The following is a 19236-nucleotide window of genomic DNA, read 5'->3' as shown; positions in this document are numbered from 1 at the left end:
TTGTAAATTTGTAAATATCCTGTTTTGAGATTATCTCCAGCTGACATTCACTTGCGGAGTCTCGCTACCCTTGCAAGTTGATTGTCATTATATTTTGTGTCTTAAATAGTTATCCTTTTAGTTTGTAAACTTGTTTCAACAGGACCAATTTTTATCTACTGTTCCTGTATGTCAAACATGTTTTGTTAGAGCTCATTGTTTGTTTTGCTCTACCTATTGAACAGCTTTGAGGAAGATACTGGCACTATTTAAATTGTTGTAACAGTAAGTATTCTAGTGAGTAATATTTTTTTTCGGCAGCGATTATCTCTCAGTTTGCAAACCAAGGCCTCATGTCCTCCCCATGCACACATAGATGTATCACTCTGAAGAATACAATAAGAAAAATAAAAAAAGTCTTGAACCTTTTTTTTTTTTTTTACAGGGATAATACAAGCTATACTGGTTATGCTGCTTGGATTGTAATAAGGTAAAGTAATTTAGAATGGTTTGGGGTATACCGGTTCTGCTCTCTGCCTTTACTGTTAAGGCTTGATAACAGACTAAGGAACTTACAATGGAGACAAGAAGCATCAAGGCACCCCAGGAACCATAATGACTACATCGTGCTATGGTGCTTGAGGCGTTCCTTTAACATCAGATTCATGTTTCACAGTTCACAATTACTTTTCACATATTTTATATCATGTAGATGTTTATGCACCTATCACAGAGATATTGAAGACTGTGATCACCTACTTGTTTAGATAATTTTTTAGGTCTACACAGCTCTGCTCTTTATAACTATTATCTTCTGTATCTTTTCTTATTGAATGTGAGTTTGGAAGTGTGATATAAAGAAAAAATATTTTGAAAAAAAAAAAAAGAGAAATAATCTGTGACCACTTTCTAGGGCAGTAAAATTGTACTTCGCTCCAAAGTGCTGTATGGGTCCAGTGGACCCACAAAAAGCTCTTCTAGGGCCAAGCCTGTCTTTTAAGGTAAATCAGTCGCATCACTTCTGAAATATTGTCACATGTATAGACTGATCCACCCTCACTTCACACCCAAATGCAAAGAGGAAGAACCAGATTCGTCATTTTAATAATAGCCTTTAATTAGCCTATTGTCATTGACTTGTGTAGAAAAGAAGTGGCTGCATTCATTTAGTGCCGAGATTGGAAGAGGAGCCAAGACAGGTATTTCAATCAAAGAACATGTCTATACTATTTTATCAATCAGCTTCTGTTTAACCTCTGGAAGGGCATTGATACTTATCAGCATGTAAATTCTCATCACCTGTATAACACTATTGTTCCATAATTCTTTTCTTCCTAGCAAAATATATATAGTCATTTGCCATGATGCAGTACTTTGGGTCCATCACATCTATCTTTTTGGTGCTGCTCAGTCTGTGTTCAGCAGATAATCCTGGGTTGAAAGTCAAGATGACTAAAAAGGGCTTGGATAAGGGTAAGTTTTAACTTTGTTGAGTTAAATCTTTGTACTGAGTAAATATTTTTCAAGATTTTAGTTTCTGCTTGTTAAGGAATGTACATTCTGAAATTATTGATAAAACAATTGATATGTATTCTCTGCTAGAAAAATATTTATATTTCACATTTTAAAAAGGAATTTTCACTTCTCTGAAATGTGTTCCATTAAATATCACCCATAAAACGTGTTAACTTTTTCATGAGATGTTCAGTTTTCTTTAACATTTTTATGAGTTAGTAAATACAATTTAATTTCTTCTCCGTATGCTTACTCTATGCTGACTGCCAGGTGCAAATGACCAATCGTATAGCAATGATTGACAATGAGCTTAGATGGAGGTTCTCAGTTGCAGGATAAAGAGGTGTAGATTTCTAAATGTAATTGAATTTTCCACATTTCACATACACATATTTGTTAAATAGATGGATATAGAAACAGTATATTAGAAATCCTGGGACTTGACAGATCCCCTTTAACAAGTGATACATCTGTTACGTATCTGGACATGTCAGGGGTGAACTGTGGTCCAAAGAATTTGACATGGTGATTTAACTATGTTTTTATAGATTGGCTTTGTTTGCTTCAGTACAACAGAAATCAATCAGTTTCCTTATTCTACCCCAGTGGAGGCATCCTTTGGCACTGCAGATGTTGTGGACAACATCTGAACCTAATGTTCTTACAGCCATAATGCTGATGAAGCACCAGGGGAATTGTAGCCCATAACCCCTGGAGTGCCGAAGGTTGTCAACTCCTGTTTCACACTGTTTATTCACTGAAGTAGGAATTGATGATTAGCAGTTTATTGCATAAGCACCTGTTTACAGGCATATTGGATCATTTGGTCCTCTGTATCCTTAGAAACTAATGATGAGACACTGGATAAGATATTTTAGTTCATGCAGAGGTCATTATTATTGACATGCACACACACCCTGATAGCACAGGCGTGTCAGAAAAGAAAAGTGATGCTAATTTTCCTTAATAGATGTATTTATTTATTTTTCAATCTTTAAAAAAAAAAAAAAAAAAAAGGAGAAAATGTGTAGTCTTACTAGATCCATTTTTTGGAGCTGTACTCATGTCATATTTTATTGCTTTATAATTTTATGTATAAATTATGGAGTTATTCATTGAAAACCATAATAGACTCATATTAAAGAGCATAAATATCAGCACTGCTGATGAATTCAGTTTGGCTTGGAAGTTAGTTTAAAGATTAATGATATTTACTATCGAGGCTCGCAGGCTGGCTTCTGAAATTAAAGGGATTCTATAGTGCCAGGAAAACAAACCCGTTTTCCTGGCACTATAAGTTCTTACAGTGCCCCCCTCCCTAGTACTCTACTTACCTTCGGTGCTGAAGTGGTTAAAGTCACACAGAGTCCTGGGGGAGAGGCACACAGAGGGCTAATGGAGAGAGGCATACAGAGGGCTCAGAGGGGAAAAAGGCACATAGAGGGCTGCGGCGGAGAGAGGCACAGAGAGGGCTTAGGGGGGAGAGGTGCACAGAGGGCTGGGGGAGAGACACACAGAGGGCTGGAGGAGAAAGTCACATAGAGTGGTTGTGGGATCAAAGAGACACACAAATGGGCCGGGGAGGAGAAAGAGACCCACAATTGTGCTGGGGTGAAGAGACATATAGAGGGGCCTGGGTAGGAGAAAAAGACACACAGAGGTGCTAGGGGCACAACGAGACACACAGAAGGGCTGGGGAAGAGACACACAGGGAGGCTGGGGGGGAGAGATCCAGTAAAGTATTGAGTGGGAAGAAACACACAGAGGGGTCAAGGAAGGGGGAAAACACACGAAAGAGACACACAAAGTAGCTGGGAGACGAAAGAGCTGCGCAAAGTGCTAAAAATAGCACCACTCCCCCCCCCCCAGCTTTGCTACTGAATACTTTTATTAATATGTTATATCTTTTATTTTAAGGAGTGGAATATGGAATGCATAGTCTGATCTCACAGTTAAAAGCGACGGCAATCCCTGCCATCAATGGAAGTGTAACCATGGGAGAGGATTCAATGAATTATGGATTTACAGAGTAAGTAGTGTAAAAAGGTGATGCTGATTGAGTATTTAGTTTAATTTCCATGTCCCACAATTCCTATTGAGGGTAAATTGTCAGCATTTGGAAAAAGTATCCGTCAGCCATGCTTTCAGTTTGGCTACTTTGACCTGAAATGTGAAATTCACATTGAATTCACTAAAATTCCCACTTTAGTGAATAACCTTGATTGTTCTTAATTGAGTTTGATAAAATGATTTTCCGTTCTTTGGATTATTTTGTACTAATTAAAACATTTTATTGTTATTGTTTTATTCCAGTACACGAATTGTGGATTTTAAATACTCAAGCATCTCCTCAACTTTTGTGCCTGGGACGGGCATACAGATTTCTATTCAAGGTGGACGTGCAACACTCAATAGTAATTGGGAAGTAACTGGCTGGTTGATGTAAGTATTACCAAGCATAACAAGAGAAGATTAACCATTTGCAACCCCCCCCCCCCCCCTCACTCCAAAAAATAAAATAAAAAAGGGTTCGTATGAATCATTGTTCTAAAATATTTAGTTGGTCAGAAATGTGTATTGGGCGACATAAGAGAGCATCAAATGCTATTAAAGGAATGCTCCAAGCACCATAACCACTTAAGCCTGTGGTTATGGTGCAAGAAATTCCGGGGGACCTACCAGAGTAAGTCATCTGATACCAGTTTGACCACTTATTGTGTCCAGTCAGCCATGCAGGGTTGTGCTCGTTGGCTGAGAGTGCTCAGCCCAAGAGCACAGCCCTGCATATCAGAGCTTAGCTCAGTGGAGATAACCGAAAGCTCCTTACAAGAGGTAGGATGGCGCAGGCACCTGGTGAGACCAAGTTAAGTTCTTAACTCTTAAATGATTTTACTACTTACTCTGGGATAGCAGCTGGATACCCCTGGCACCATAATTACTACAGTGGACTGTAGTTGCTATGGAGCTTGGAGTGTACCCGTAAATTAAAAAAAGTTGTCTTGTTAATTTAATTCAGATGATCTCTATTAACTTTAATGAGTGGCTGAGGTGGGCATGTCATTCTTATGCAAATACAGAATTAAAACAATGAAAACCCAATTTGGAATTCCCTGGGTTGTCTACTTTTGCAAATGGTATGCCATCATGATGGTAATTTTCATTCCTTGGCTGCTACATGGTCTAAAGGCAACATATCTAATCTGGCACATTGTAATGGGCATAAACTGAAAAAGGGAAAGTGCTATATTTGACCCTGTAATTTTCCAAAACCCCATAAAACCTGTACATGGGGGCTACTGTTGAATTTGTGAGACAAATCTGAACCCAAATAAGTGTATTTTATTGTAGTAAAAGCTAACAGTATTATGACATTAACATTTAAAAAAAATGCCATATTAAATTATGTTTCCCATATAAATATTTGATATGAAAATTAAAGCCCTGTTTCTCATGAACAAAATGATATATATAATAAGTGTGGGTGCACTTAATATGAAAGAGGTGAATTATGGTTGAAAAGACATATAGCGAAAATTCCAGGTTTTGTCAAAGTTTTGTTTTGATCAATACATGTACTATTGACTCCGTCCTTAGGGGGTTCAATGAATAACAAAATATAAGCAGAATCTATTGAAAAAAAAAAAACTGTGAAATAACAATGCCAACACAAAAATGTACAAATAGGGGCGGGGCCGGGCCGCCGAGCCGAGCGGTCGCAGGACGGCTCGGCTCCTGCAAAATGAGGCACAAATAGCCTACTAATCGTGACTTACACCGGCAAAGACTGCGTCCCTCGTTGTAAATGGGCTGCCTGAGCCGAGGAGAGGCTCGCTCCTGAAGTATTAGTCCCTCGGAGGATGGGGCCCGCTGCTACGGGCGGGACCTATGCTGGCGGTGAGTGAAGCGGACGGCCGCCGCAACGCTATCCTGCCCGATGGAGCCCGACATGCGAGGAAAGCCGGCGGACCAGGTCCTGTTCCCCCCCCTATGGACCGGGGGGGTGATCCCGGTCCAAACCACGCCGGGCCACGCTTACCAGCTCATTGTACAAACTCCGACATGCAGCCCGAGACCCGCACACAAGATGGCGGAGACCACGTGCGCTAGACCTGCACTCTCAAACTACAGACGACGAGCAACCACCATCCACCCTGGCACCTAGAGCACTACCAGGTAGAGGCCCAAACACCCAGAGATACCCTGAAGTATGGATCCCAACGACCATCACACATGTGAATCCCACTTCCGAGAAGCCCGCTCTCTCTTCATCTGAGCTGGGCGCTCACTGGGAGGTACCCCACCCCACAGCCTGCCATACACCCAGGGAGAAGCTAGGGCCCGGCGGAACCCTGGGCCCACGGTCCTGAAGATGGGTCCAATGGCGAAAAGGCACGAGTGCCTATTAAGGCCTCAGGCGGAAGACAAGCGGCCCTCGGAAGCAGAAGTAACCACAGCGGGGATCCGGGTCAGCGGATCACAAGCAACGGATAAACACGAGACTCTGGGCACACACCTGGCACCCTGTCACTTAACAGCTTAAGGACTCACCCGCGTAGCGGATCGTTGGTAGTATTCAGCCGATGCTACTGTACACAAGTTAGACTAGCCTATTAATGTATTCATTAATCTTAACCTACTAGGAACTTGCACTGCACGCTGTTTTACTTGTTTATCATAAATGCAAACGTTATCTTGATAACTTAATGCAGATTACTATTAATCGATAACCTGATCGCAACATGTTCCTAAATTGTACGGATCTAGGCACCCCTTACCCTAACTCGGTTGCTGACCCTAAGTACTAGACCAACCAAGCGTGTTTTTCTTTAAGACTAAGGGCTTAATGTATTAATACCACTGTTAACACCCTGCATGTCGCTCTGATACCATCTATTTTGAACCGATTTTGGGCTTGGACAGATATCCTTATAACGATTCTTGAGACACTCCTGTCATTAGGCCTGGCGTAACCTTCCAGCGGGTTTATACCCATGCTTTAATCTATTAATAAGTTTAACGTGTATTTCAATATCCTGCAACTGTATAACCATCTGACGTAACTTTATTATTATACACATAAAATGAGGCTAACACCGTTTAGAGATAATATGTCTTGCATTGTATTACCCCCGAATTGTTTGATACTTTATTGTCTCCCTTTCTACATTCTGTACCCACGCAAATTTATGCCTCAATAAAAAAGAGATTTACAAAAAAAAAAAAATGTACAAATAGTTGAACGAGCAATCCAAAAATAAAATAAGTTGTCTACAAAATGCTTGGAATTTTCATGGTAATAGTTCTCGGTCAGAAGGCACATGGATGACTGAAATAGGGGGTTCAGTTCATAACATCTTCAAGGCTGGAACCCTTAACATAACATAACACTATCTGTCCCTAGCCAGCTCCCTTAGATTGACCACCTCCTTCCCAATTATCATGCTCCCCGTTGTTCTGAAATATGCCATATAGCCTTCCTAACCCTAAACAGCACCTAGCCCTAAATTTTGCATGTCACCCAATATGTAACCATCAGTTCCATCCCACAGCTGCTTAAAGGACCAATAAATTCACCTGGGTGCAGGGTTAAATTCACCTCTGACAGCCACTAGGCAAGCTTCTTCTTCCAGAAATGAATGAAAGCATTTGATTGGAGGAGCATAGCATTTGTCCATGCATGCCTATTTCTAATCTACTTCTCTATGAGAAGCATTAGATTGCAGCTGGTGGCCGAAGGTGTTAGCAGGCATGCTTCAAGCCTGAGGTCACACTGTTACAGAACTACAGTTCTGCCACTATATAGAGACATTCACCCCAATTTCTCACTTAAGAGCAGAAGTCACACTCCCTGGTTTTCCTCCTGTCCTTCACCAGGCCCAGCCGCAAAGAGTGCTTTCACTCCAACCCACACAGTGACTGAGCCTCACTATGAAAGCCATGAGTTCTAGCGGTCACTCTGCCTAAGATTTTAACCAGTGATGATTCAACATCATGAGTGCAAAAAGAGCGCTCTTTTGACCAAAGGACGCAAAGGGGAAGAGCTAACTGGAGATATTAGACATGTGGGGGTTATTAGTATTATTTTGTACATTTTGAGGCAAGTTGGAATGGTGCCCTGATGTCTGGGGAATATTTAACTTAGCGGTTACTGATCTAGTTATTTCTAAGACTCAGAGATACCAGGGCTGGTGTCCAGATGGATTTACGTTGTTCAAGCCATGGATCCCATGTTGAGGTTGTGAGTCTGAAAGAGTGCCTTGTTTCCAATAAACCAGTTCTTATTCACCCTCAAAGAGATGGACCCTTGACACACACACACCCCACACACTCAAAAATGACTAATAATGAATTGTATAAACACATGTCTTTCCTCTTGAAATGTCTTTCTAACAATGTGAATGTTTAGTGGTATGTTTATTCATGTTTCAGGTGAATTACTGAAAAAGATGAATTAAAACTTGTCTAAATTTTTTGACAAAATATAAATAGAAATAAATCACACACATCTTTTTTCTTGCAGCACTGATAGCGGTACTTCTATACTGACGCTGTCAGAAATGACAGTCACCTTTGTTTTTGGAATGCGACTCACCGAATCAAGCAAACCATCCATATATACTGTTAGCTGCCAGTCAGATATTATTGGAGTAAATCTCACAATGGAGGGGGGAGTTGAGTAAGTTCATACATTATTATTATCATTATTATTATTATTATTATTTGCATTGGCAGGTTATTAGTTAAATGCCAAGATAGGGAACATAATTTTCAGATTTGGAATTCACTCCAAATAATCAATGGACAGCAGACAGGCCAGAATTAGTTGTGTTGTCTTTCGTAATGTTTTCCACAGTGGCGTACATATAGGGGTCGCTGCTGCGACCGAGTCCCATCACTCCAGGGGAAACAGCTTCCATGTTTTGCGGCCCGGCCCGCGCGGCAAGCCTGCGCGTGAAGGAGCACATTGGGTGTCCCATGCTGTTAGGGGCACCTGATGGGCATGGATTTCCAGGGGTCCCGGTCAGCGCAGCGGCGCTTTAACAGCGAGACCGTACCCCTGTGATGAGATCACTGCTTGGAGGAAGTTACTGCCCCGGTCTGTTCCTCCCAGCTATCAGAGAGCCGCGCGGGAGGAAGAAGAGGGAGTCAGAGTGTGAACTCTGACTCCCATCAACCTAAGCCACCACTGGACCTCAGGGAAAGTCACCCTCCTGCACCTAAAAGGTAAGAAACAGGAGGGTGACTTAAACATTTTGTATATGTGTGTGTGTGTTTGTTTGTATGTTTGTGTATGTTTTTGTGTGTGTGTATGTATCTGTATGTATGTGTCTGTGTGTGTCTGTCTCTGCATGTCTGTATGTGTCGGTGTGTATGTATGTGTGTGTGTCTGTCTGTTTGTATGTATGTGTCTTTGTATGTGTGTGTATGTCTGTCTGTATGTATTTATGTATGTATGTATGTATGTGTCTGTGTGTATGTATGGATGTTTCTTTGTATGTATGTGTGTGTCTGCCTGTGTGTGTGTGTATGTCTGTCTGTATGTGTGTGTGTGTGTGTGTGTCTGTATTTCTGTGTCTTTGTATATATGTGTGCCTTGTATGTATGTGTGTCTTGTGTGTGTGTGTGTGTGTGTGTGTGTGTGTCTGTGCATCTGTATGTATCTGTCTGTCTGTATGTGTTTGTGTGTCTGTCTGTTTGTTTGTATGTATGTGTGTCTGCGTGTATGTGTCTGTATGTATGTGTCTGTTTGAGTCTTTCTGTGTGTATGTGTATGTATGTATGTGTCTGTATGTATCTGTCTGTATGTATGTGTCTGTATGTATCTCTCTGTTTGTATGTGTCTGTGTGTGTATCTATGTATGTATTTGTCTGTATGTATGTGTCTGTGACTGTGTTTCTGTCGGGGGGGGGGGGGGTAGGGAGGGATTGGGGGGGGAAGACCTACTCCCCCCGACAGACAAACACACAGTTACAGACACATACATACAGACACGTACATACGTAGAGACACACACACATAGACACATACAGGAACACATAAAAGAACAATATAATGTTAAGACCATCATCTAGCCCCCTTTGCCCCTTTTTCCCTAAATAAAGCATCATTTTAACTTTATATCAGTCTGCTGCTGCTTGCTCTACCCCTGATCTGCATGCTTTACTGACATTATCAGAAGTGGTGGTCTGAGCCAATCACAATGCTTTCACATAGGAAAGCATTGGATTTGTTGACACTGTTAAGGAGGCAGATCAGGGGCAATGCCAGAACAATCCAAAAACAGGCCTGGCCAATCAGCATCTCCTCATAAAGATGCATTAAATCAATGCATCTCTATGAGGAAATAAAGTGCATACCTTGTGTAATATCTGGCGCTAAAGTAACGTGCAGCTAGTTAATGCTGTGAAATAAACCACGATATTCCCACCCTTATAATAAATACAATCAAAAATAGATAGTGAATAGCGCAAAACAAAAGTACATTAAAATGTGTATACACTTCAAACAAGCTGTGTCACACTGTAGTAATGTACTCTTTCCAATTCTTTCTCTCACAGTTTTAATTGAGGCTGATAACCAACAAATAATCTATTTATTATTTTACAATATGATCTCATTTTCCAGACATATAGTTGTCTTCTCATCCCTTCCCCATGTATATATTATTTTATTTATCTCTTCGCATTTAGAATGGGGTATGTGTGTTTTTCTACTTGATGTGATTTTAACTTAATTTCAATAAAGCTGTATATTTTACTTAAGATGCTCTTTTGCGTCCAGTCCCCTTCTTTTGTTTTGTACCTCTATTGACTAGGGTTGCCTCCTTCTTTGGAATTATTGCCCCAATATCTTAGGCAGCTGCTCTTTCTGTTATATACTTAAATGTCCAGGTGTTCCTAAGAGCCAGGCAGCATTAGAGCTCAATTAACACCAATGTTAATAATGATGCTTTGGGGGGCTACGGTTAGGTTAGCATTAGAGTTATGTTAGAGTACGGTTAATGGGAGGTTGGGATTGGGAGTATAAAATCTTTTAGAGGTGGTTAGGGTAAAATGGTTTAGGATTAGCGAGTTCCTGTCATTGAAATGCTGTGAACTATTACTTTTCAAGTGAGACATGTTGTTCATTTACTTTTTGCGTCTCACTAATTATATCTTTGCCTTTAGCTATATTTACGATGCTGTTAAAAAGCCAATGACGAAGATGATCCGCAAAGACATTAACCAGCAGGTAAATTAAGAAGTTACGGTAGGCATGGTGATAAAAATTGTAAAGGTGTTTTGTATGCTAAAACTTCTTTCCTTGTGTTGTAGATGTGTTCATTGCTGAGAGGACAGATGCAGCGTTGGGATGAATCTCTAAGCAACTTAAATTGTGAGTAGTTTAAAGGCAAACTGTCAAAGAAATAATTTCAACCACACCTTATGGGTTCAGCTCATAAAACATTATTACGTTCTTCGTGTTTATACTTCCGGTTTCATTTAAAATTTGCAGAGAGCATAAACTAGACTTAATTTGAATTGTTACTTTTAAATGGAGATATATATATTGTGTCTTTTTTATTGGACTAACAGAATATCGGAATGACAAACTTTTAGGAAACCCTCTCTTTGTTTAGACTTGAGAAATTGAGGTTCTCCCGGAAGCTTGTAATTCTAAAATTATGTTAGTACACTATACACACACACACACACACACACACACACACACATACACATACACATACATGTAATTATGCAATGCTCATTTCTTGAACCATCTATGTTTAATGCTTATTAAATAAACATTTTTTTCTCTTTTTTGTTTCTTTGCAGTAAATGTTTCTATTGATTTCCTTATGGGTGTGGATATGTCTCTTATGAATAACCCAGTATTTACAGAACAGTTTGCAGAAGTAGATTCAAAGGTATGGTATGCGTTGTGGATTGTGCAAAAACACAAAGAGTAGCACTGGGGAAACCAAGTCATACCGGGAAACCAAGTCAGTGTTTGTAAAATGAAAAGTAAAAACTAGGTGAAATTAAATGAGATATTATTTATCTGCTCTTTACCAAACTTACTGTACTACATAATTCCCCAAAGTCCTGGGTCCAGCAGAGCATTCCTAATGTTGGACTCCGGTTCTGCATTTCCAAGTTGAGAGTAGAAATGATGTTGTAACGAAAGAAAGAAAATTAACAACTGACAACATTTAAAAAAGAAAAGATCTGCCTATGAATGTGCTGTATCATTCCCTTAGAGATGAGGCTTAATATGGATAGAGCCACCAAAGAGATGATTAATTTTCTTGCATATTTTCTCTAGGCTATGTTCTACTCAACTGTAAACAAGACCAACACTGTTGTCCCTTCATCAGCCATGTCTCTTGATTGTAAAGCTGATTCCATGCTCTGTGCTGGAATATCAGAAGCCTCACTGAATTCCGCCAGCCTTGCTTACTATTCTGGAGGTGGCTTTTTCTTTCACCTGTCAAGACTCTTTGTAAGTACTCCCAAGGGTAGAGGTGGGCCAGATTTCATAGCCAATGTTTGCCTCTTCTTTTTCTTAAATTACTTTTTGCATTATTGAATTGTGAAACACACAAAACGTCGCCATGTTAACGATAAAAATAGATATACATTTGTACAACAGTCAGTTAGTTGAAGGTTCACTCTCTGATGATTTGGGCAAGTTTCATTAACAATAAATGTTTTAAATCAAAATAATTGAAATTCACACAAAGCAAAAATGGAAGTTTTAACCCACCTATAAAACAGAGGCTACAGATATATGCTACCATGCTTATACTCTCCAATTTTGTTTGCAGGATTTTAACGGTAAAATTAAATCAAAGATATCAGGTCTATTAACAGAGGTCAGTATAAAAGTGAAAAGTGTAATGGACATGCTGTTCGAGGGGCTTAATTGTTGGGCATTTTTTAGTAATGTACTTTTTTGTCCTCTTGTTTTATACGTTACCATCAGCTTTCTCAGCGTTTTTCAAAGCCGAAAATAGAGTTTGTTTCGTTATCAGCTTCCAAAGCGCCTACCGTCATTCTGCTACCAAACAATGCGACAGTGGGATTTTCTGGGTATCTTAATGCTTATGTCCTACTCCAAAAATCCAAAAGAGAAAATCTTTTTACTGCACACATGGTAAGTTATCAAACATAAAAGGTAGAATGAAATCTTCTTTAGACAACTCACAAGTAGGGGATGAATCTTTAGGGGATGATGAATCTCCTTAAAATTAGTTATCATGATGGTGTTTTCATGACACTTTTCTGTACAAACAAAAAACAAACACAAAAAAAAAAACACATGAAGGAGTTGATTCTGCATAAAATGTACAGCATACTGTTTTGATAATTTCTATATGACTTTCGGAGAAATTAACTGTAGCGGATCACGTGATAACCTGACCGGTTACCTACGCTAGTTTCCTTCCTTCAGCCGATCAGGAACCATGTAGAATGTAAAGAGACTAATTCCCCCCCCCCAGTAACTGGATGACACACAGTTCTGGAGGTACAACAACACTTTATTTGTCACACTCTGCTTTTATGCAAAACCCCAATGCAAGGGGTGAACACACAACAACAGTGCCTTCTCCCAGGGGTCCTAGTGTGGCACAGAAACTCCAGTTCCTTTGTCCCCTGTTTTCCCCACCCAAATACAGGGTCCCTGACTTCCAGTGACAGCGGGTCTTCTTCCCAAGATCCTTTATGCCTGGGAGCCAAATCACAGTAGAGGTAGTGGGGGTCGTTGTCCCTTTGTCTCCCAGGCATAAAAAGCCTGCCAAACCAGCCATAGTCCCCAAAGGATGCCCACACCAACCTCATAATAGTATCTGTCATGAACAGCCTCCATTCACAGGGTTCCTGTGTGAAACCACTCAAGGGAAGGGTCTCCTTTCGGTTGGTGTTTGTCTATACGAACGGCGGCCACCCTGGGGAAGCACTCATTAATTACTTCCTTTGCGGTTTCACACTATGTTGCGAGTTGTTAGCGTTCTTATTGATTGGTGTGAACATTCTAAGGGGCAATGGGGAAGCCATCGTTCGGGAACTGAACAGGGGGAAGCAGTTCACGAATGCTCTCCCTAGATGGCGTTCATCTATACGAACTAGCAGATGCCCAGGGGAGAGCATGCGTCAACGGGGAGCAGGTATTGCACACAATAGGATGGGAAAAGGATGGGGAAAATACACATAAGAGGAAAAAGCTATTCACTGACCTCCAGTGGTCCCACCACATTAACTTCCTGTCAAGGGTTGCTTTGTGTGACATTGCATATATCAGTATGTTCGAAGTTCAAAGTATGTTGTTAAAGGTTAAAAACAACAACAACCTTTATTGAAAACAGCATATGTGTTTATACCTCCAACATCTCTATTTACATACAATAGTGTTACAGTAGTTCACACTGCAAGTGGAAAGGGGAAATAGACATTTTCTTTTTTTATTTTTCCTTTTATTTTTATGCTCTCTCTATGCTGACTGCCAGGTGCAAAGAATATTTTATTTTTATTTATTTTTTTAACAATGGCTGACAGGGAGCAAATATGTAAGTAGTCACTTCAGGATAAAGAAGTGTGGATTTCTACAGTTAATTTAATTTTTGACACCACACAACTATATATTTGTTGAATATAGGGATAAGTAAACATAATAACCCTCTCAGAATCACTCTTACAATCTCCCATCAGCAGTGTAACTTTTTTTTACGCTCCACAAAATTGTATGGTTTGAAGTAGGCTCTATAAAGGTCTGCCCACCAAGATTTCTGGGCATCCTACATCAATAGGTAACATAACAGAATGCATTTGTGCTCTTATTCATGTTTTCCTATTCAATGCAGGATATCAGCGTCAGTGCAAAGTTATCTTTATCAGACAGTAATCACAAGTCTGGACAGAACCTCACCGGATCTGTAAGTCTAAACAGGTGAGATCATACTGTATTTTAAAGCTATTATCACTTGGTAGACATCTCAATAATGAAAATAAAACCTTGCAAATAAAAATATATATGTGTTGTAATGGTGAAGGTTTAGGTATACCATTCAGATGTTTACAAGTGACTCTTTATAAAAAAAAAATCACCCTTCTTTATTTTACATGTTCTCCAGCAGATTATTTTATTTTAACAATAATAATAACAGCTTCATTTCTAAATTTTATACATTTGAAATGCATTCAATTCAAGTAAAACTGTTTAAAAGTGTGCTCCCTTCTACACCCGACTATTAATTCTCATCATAGACGTCTATGACAATGGAATAGAGGTCTATGTTTAAGACTGAGTTATGGTGAGCAGGAGAACCCTCCTCCTGCTCTCTGTTATGACAAATTCAACTCATGCATTGTGTTATCAGTCACATTCCTCCAGCAAGCTTGTCACTCCATCCAGATGTCAATGCACTGAGCAATGATGCCAGTAACAGTCCCAGTTTCCAGATGCAAAGGATTCCATCACCTCATGTGGGAGAGCTGGATGGTAGATTAGATCTTGTGATGGCTATCTATGTTTACTCTTTACTTATCTCTTTCTGTAAACAATGGTGGAGAAGGTTTTGTACCAGTGTGTCTATAAAGAAAGAATCACAATGTGGATGCATAGTCTGCATTAAAAATTCCTCCCAGTTATCACAATGTGCTTCTAGAACTATATCAAGTTGTTCGTTCACTACATCTGGTATTACATTCCCACACCTATATCATGTAGGTCAAACCGTGTTCAAATGAAGATTCTTAGTTGCAGGGATGTAAGTTAAATTGGGCCTGAGGAAAAAGAAGGATGAATATCCATTACTACAATAATCTATATATTACATAATACTTTTTTTCCCCAATACACCTAACCAGTGTTTGTATTCTTGCAGATTTGATTTAAAACTGGAACAGATTGAGTCAGAGGTAAGTGGGGCTAGGGGTCCAGATATGTTTTTTTTTTATATATATATTCTTCAATAAGTTAGAATCTTGATTCTAAGAATCCCACTCTATTTTAGGACAAACATAGAGAAGAAGACATTAAGAAGATTTTTGAAGAGGACTTAATAACACTGATAAATGGTAAGTACTGTAAAACCACATATACACATATATCTATAAATATATCCAACTTCTGCTGTTACTGTTAATCTCACGTTCTGTTTTTGCCCCCTTCAGAGAAACTAAAGGTTGGATGGAATATTCCATTTCATTTAGTGAACAATACGTCTTCAGACATTAAACAGGTGAGAATTGTTACCATTTGGTCCACACAAAATCTATATTAGGTAGGTAAAACAATTTGGATTTCCAATGAGGAAAATCAGGCATTAACCTAACATTCTTCATTTTTAGGAATAGCAGGGCCTATACTCTAAAATGTCTTGCTTAATAATGTCCATCCTTTTGTACGAACAAGGGTAGAGAAAGAGTGTCCCAAGCTCTCTGGCCCAAATACAAATAATGTCCCATCCTAAAATAAAGGAGCAGGGACGGGAATGTTTTTCCACCTGGAATGTGATGTAGATTATTGTTTTCTTTAAATCAGTGGACTGATTATTCCATAGTTCGTTGCTCTAGGTACCAGACAACTGAGCATAATCTGTCCTCTATTGGGCTAGGGGATTCCTTAGCCAAGAATAAACCATTACCCTCAACATCACATGCCATAGGGTGGAGGAAAGGGCAGGTGACACATTGGGTGGAAGAAGTGGGGAATATTCATTCTTTTATCCAATGGCCCCTTCTTTTCTATTTTCTCTCGTGAGTCTTAGTTAGATTTCCTCACCAGAGAATTATGTCTTCCTTTTCCAATTGAAGTATCCCACTATTAGTAGTTGACATGTGCCCATTGATGTCAAGATACAGTTTTCAGAAGGTCTAAATAATAGTTTAGTTCAAAATCGATTGTCCCCTTTATTCATTCTTCTAAGGGAATAATGGGCATTAGAATTTCAAAAATGAAACAAAAACATCTTTTGGATTGAATTCAGTTAGTCTGAATTGATATTTTCTGAATTTTGGATGAACCGAAATTAAAAGAATTAACAAATTGAAATGGAACTAAAAAAATGTTTTCCCTGTAGACATCTCTACTAAATAAAAAAATAACTCTTGATCTATGCATATGCAAGTAATGTGGCTAGCACAATATGTATATATATGAAACTGTATTCACCATAAGGTGACAATCATGAATAAGTTAAAAACAAGTTGAGCAATCCAAAGATTAAACTGAATAAAATATGATTGTGACAAATTATAAAAAAAACATATTAATTATGGTTATATATTGTTTAGGTTTTAATCCATGGTATTGAAAACACACAGTTACTGTAAGAAGAGAGCATTATTATTTCATGTAACATATTTATGTTTATGTTTATGTTTTATTTTTGTCACTAGGGTTTTTTGGTGCTGAACTCGGATCTGATCTTTGAATCTGTGAAAAACATTTTTTGATGGCGAAGAATTTAATGCCCTCAAATTTTCAACAAACAGCTTTCAGAAGGATTTGTACAGGAATCTAATATAAGAAAAACATTGTGTGCATCAACAGAAAGCCATGAACACTATAGATACACTATAAAACACTCAAATCCAAATGAAATATTTTGTAGCATTTTTTAATATTAAGTTACAGTATTTATGTTAATTAATATTTGTGAGACATATGGTGTAAAAAATATTTCAACAGATTAAAAATGTAAAAATAATAGATGTGTTGCAGTATATGGTAATGGGTTTTTACTGAACAAACAATACATATTAAAATAAAAGCTTTCAAGAATATTCTCTATGATGTGTTTTTGTCAATTTTATTGTAGGTGTGGCACTGTCCCAATTACTCATTCACAGGGAAAAGTAAAGGGTGGCCATATAATATCTAGACCATGTCTGCTAGTGAGAGAGAGTTTGTGTGTGTGTGTGTGCGCCTGCAAGTGAGTGAACGTGTGTGTGTTCCTTCTAGATAGTGAGCTTGTGTGTGTGTGTGTGTGTGCCTGCTAGTGAGTGAGATTGTGTGTGTGCCTGTTAAGGAGGGAGCTTGTGTGTATGTGTGCCTGCTAGTGAGAGAGATTGTGTGTGTGTGCACGCCTAATAGTGAGTGAGATTGCGTGTGTGTGTGCCTGCTAGTGAGTCACCTTGTGTGTGCCTGCTAGTGAGTCAGTGTGTGTGTGTGCCTGCTAGTGAGAGAGCGTGTGTGTGTGTCTGTGCCTGTTTGTGAGTGAGCTTGTGTGTGTGAGCCTGCTAGTGAGAGAGCTTGTGTATGTATGCCGCTCATGAATTCTGTCAGATTGTATTGAAACAGTTTGATAAAGCCTGAGATTCTCCACTGTATATAACCAGACCCCTCTTAAATGAGGTTGTATTATCATATCTGTTCCATTGTAGGTGTGGCATTGTGCCAAGGACTCGTTCGCAGGGAAAAGTAAAGGGTGACCATAGAATATCTAGACCATGTCTGCTAGTGCGCGTGTGTGTGTGCCTGCAAGTGAGTGAACTTGTGTGTGTGTGTGTGTGTGTGTGTGTGCCTGCTAGTGAGTGAACTTTGTTGTTTGTGTGTGTCTGCTAGATAGTGAGCTTGTGTGTGTGTGTGCCTGCTAGTGAGAGCATGTGTGTGTGTGCCTGCTAGTGAGTGAGCTTGTGTGTGTGTGTGTGTGTGCTAGTGAGAGCATGTGTGTGTGTGTCTGCTAGTGAGTGAGCGTGTGTGTGTGTGCCTGCTATTGAGTGAACGTGTGTGTGCCTGCTAGTGAGAGAGATTGTGTGTGTGTATGTGTGTGTGTGTCTGCTAGTGAGAGCATGTGTGTCTGTGTGCCTGCTAGTGAGTGAGCTTGTGTGTGTGTGTGTGCCTGCTATTGAGTGAACATGTGTGTGTGTGCCTGCTAGTGAGAGCTTGTGTGTGCCTGCTAGTGAGAGAGATTCTGTGTGTGTGTGCCTGCTAGTGAGTGAGCTTATGTGTGTGTTTTTGTGCCTGCTAGTGAGTGAGCTTGTGTGTGTGCCTGCTAGTGAGTAAGCTTGTGTGTGTGCGCCGGCTAGTGAGTCACCTTGTGCATGTGCCTGCTAGTGAGTGAGCTTATGTGTATGTGTTTTTATGCCTGCTAGTGAGAGCATGTGTGTGTCTGTGCCTGCTAGTGAGAGAGCTTGTGTGTGTGTGCCTGCTAGTGAGAGAGCTTGTGCATGTGTGTGTGTGTCTGCTAGTGAGTGAGCTTGTGTGTGTGTGTTTGTGTGCCTGCTAGTGAGTGAGCTTGTTTGTATGTGTGTGTGTGTGTGTGTGTGTGCCTACTAGTGAGTGAGCATGCGTGTGTTTGTCTGCTAGTGAGTTATCTTGTGTGTGCCTGCTAGTAAGTGAGCTTGTGTGTGTATGTGTGCCTGCTAGCGAGTGAGCTTGTGTGTGTGTGTGTGTGCCTGCTAGTGAGTAAGCTTGTGTGTGTGCCTGCTAGTGATAGAGCTTGTGTATGTGTGCCGCTCATGAATTCTGTCAGATTGTATTGAAACAGTTTGATAAAGCCTGAGATTCTCCACTGCATATAACCAGACCCCTCTAAAACGAGGTTTTAGAAGCATATCATCATATCTGTTCCATTGTAGGTGTGGCATTGTGCCAAGGACTCGTTCGCAGGAAAAAGTAAAGAGTGGCCATAGAATATCTAGACCATGTCTGCTAGTGAGATAGTGTGTGTGTGTGTGTTTGTGTGTGCCTGCAAGTGAGTGAACTTGTGTGTGTTCCTGCTAGATAGTGAGCGTGTGTGTGTGTGCCTGCTAGTG

General features: G+C 39.8%; 1 protein-coding gene across 1 annotated transcript; it reads left to right on the top strand.

Annotated features, from left to right (window-relative positions):
- The first annotated feature begins 1116 nt into the window (after positions 1-1116).
- On the top strand, positions 1117-17260 carry LOC134565811 (BPI fold-containing family C protein-like). The gene is made up of 16 exons (XM_063425467.1): positions 1117-1178; positions 1318-1452; positions 3412-3523; positions 3808-3936; positions 8015-8170; positions 10663-10726; positions 10810-10870; positions 11311-11402; positions 11801-11977; positions 12303-12350; positions 12461-12631; positions 14337-14422; positions 15360-15393; positions 15489-15552; positions 15649-15716; positions 16876-17260. Exons 2-16 carry the CDS (start codon positions 1341-1343, stop codon positions 16930-16932), a joined length of 1431 nt encoding a protein of 476 aa, XP_063281537.1. The 5' UTR covers positions 1117-1178; positions 1318-1340; the 3' UTR covers positions 16933-17260.
- The last annotated feature ends 1976 nt before the right edge of the window (positions 17261-19236 follow it).

Source organism: Pelobates fuscus, chromosome 6 (genome assembly GCF_036172605.1).
Source record: "Pelobates fuscus isolate aPelFus1 chromosome 6, aPelFus1.pri, whole genome shotgun sequence".
Lineage (NCBI taxonomy): Eukaryota > Metazoa > Chordata > Amphibia > Anura > Pelobatidae > Pelobates > Pelobates fuscus.
Note: the sequence above shows the minus strand (reverse complement) of the source record. Positions and strands in the feature narration are given on the sequence as shown.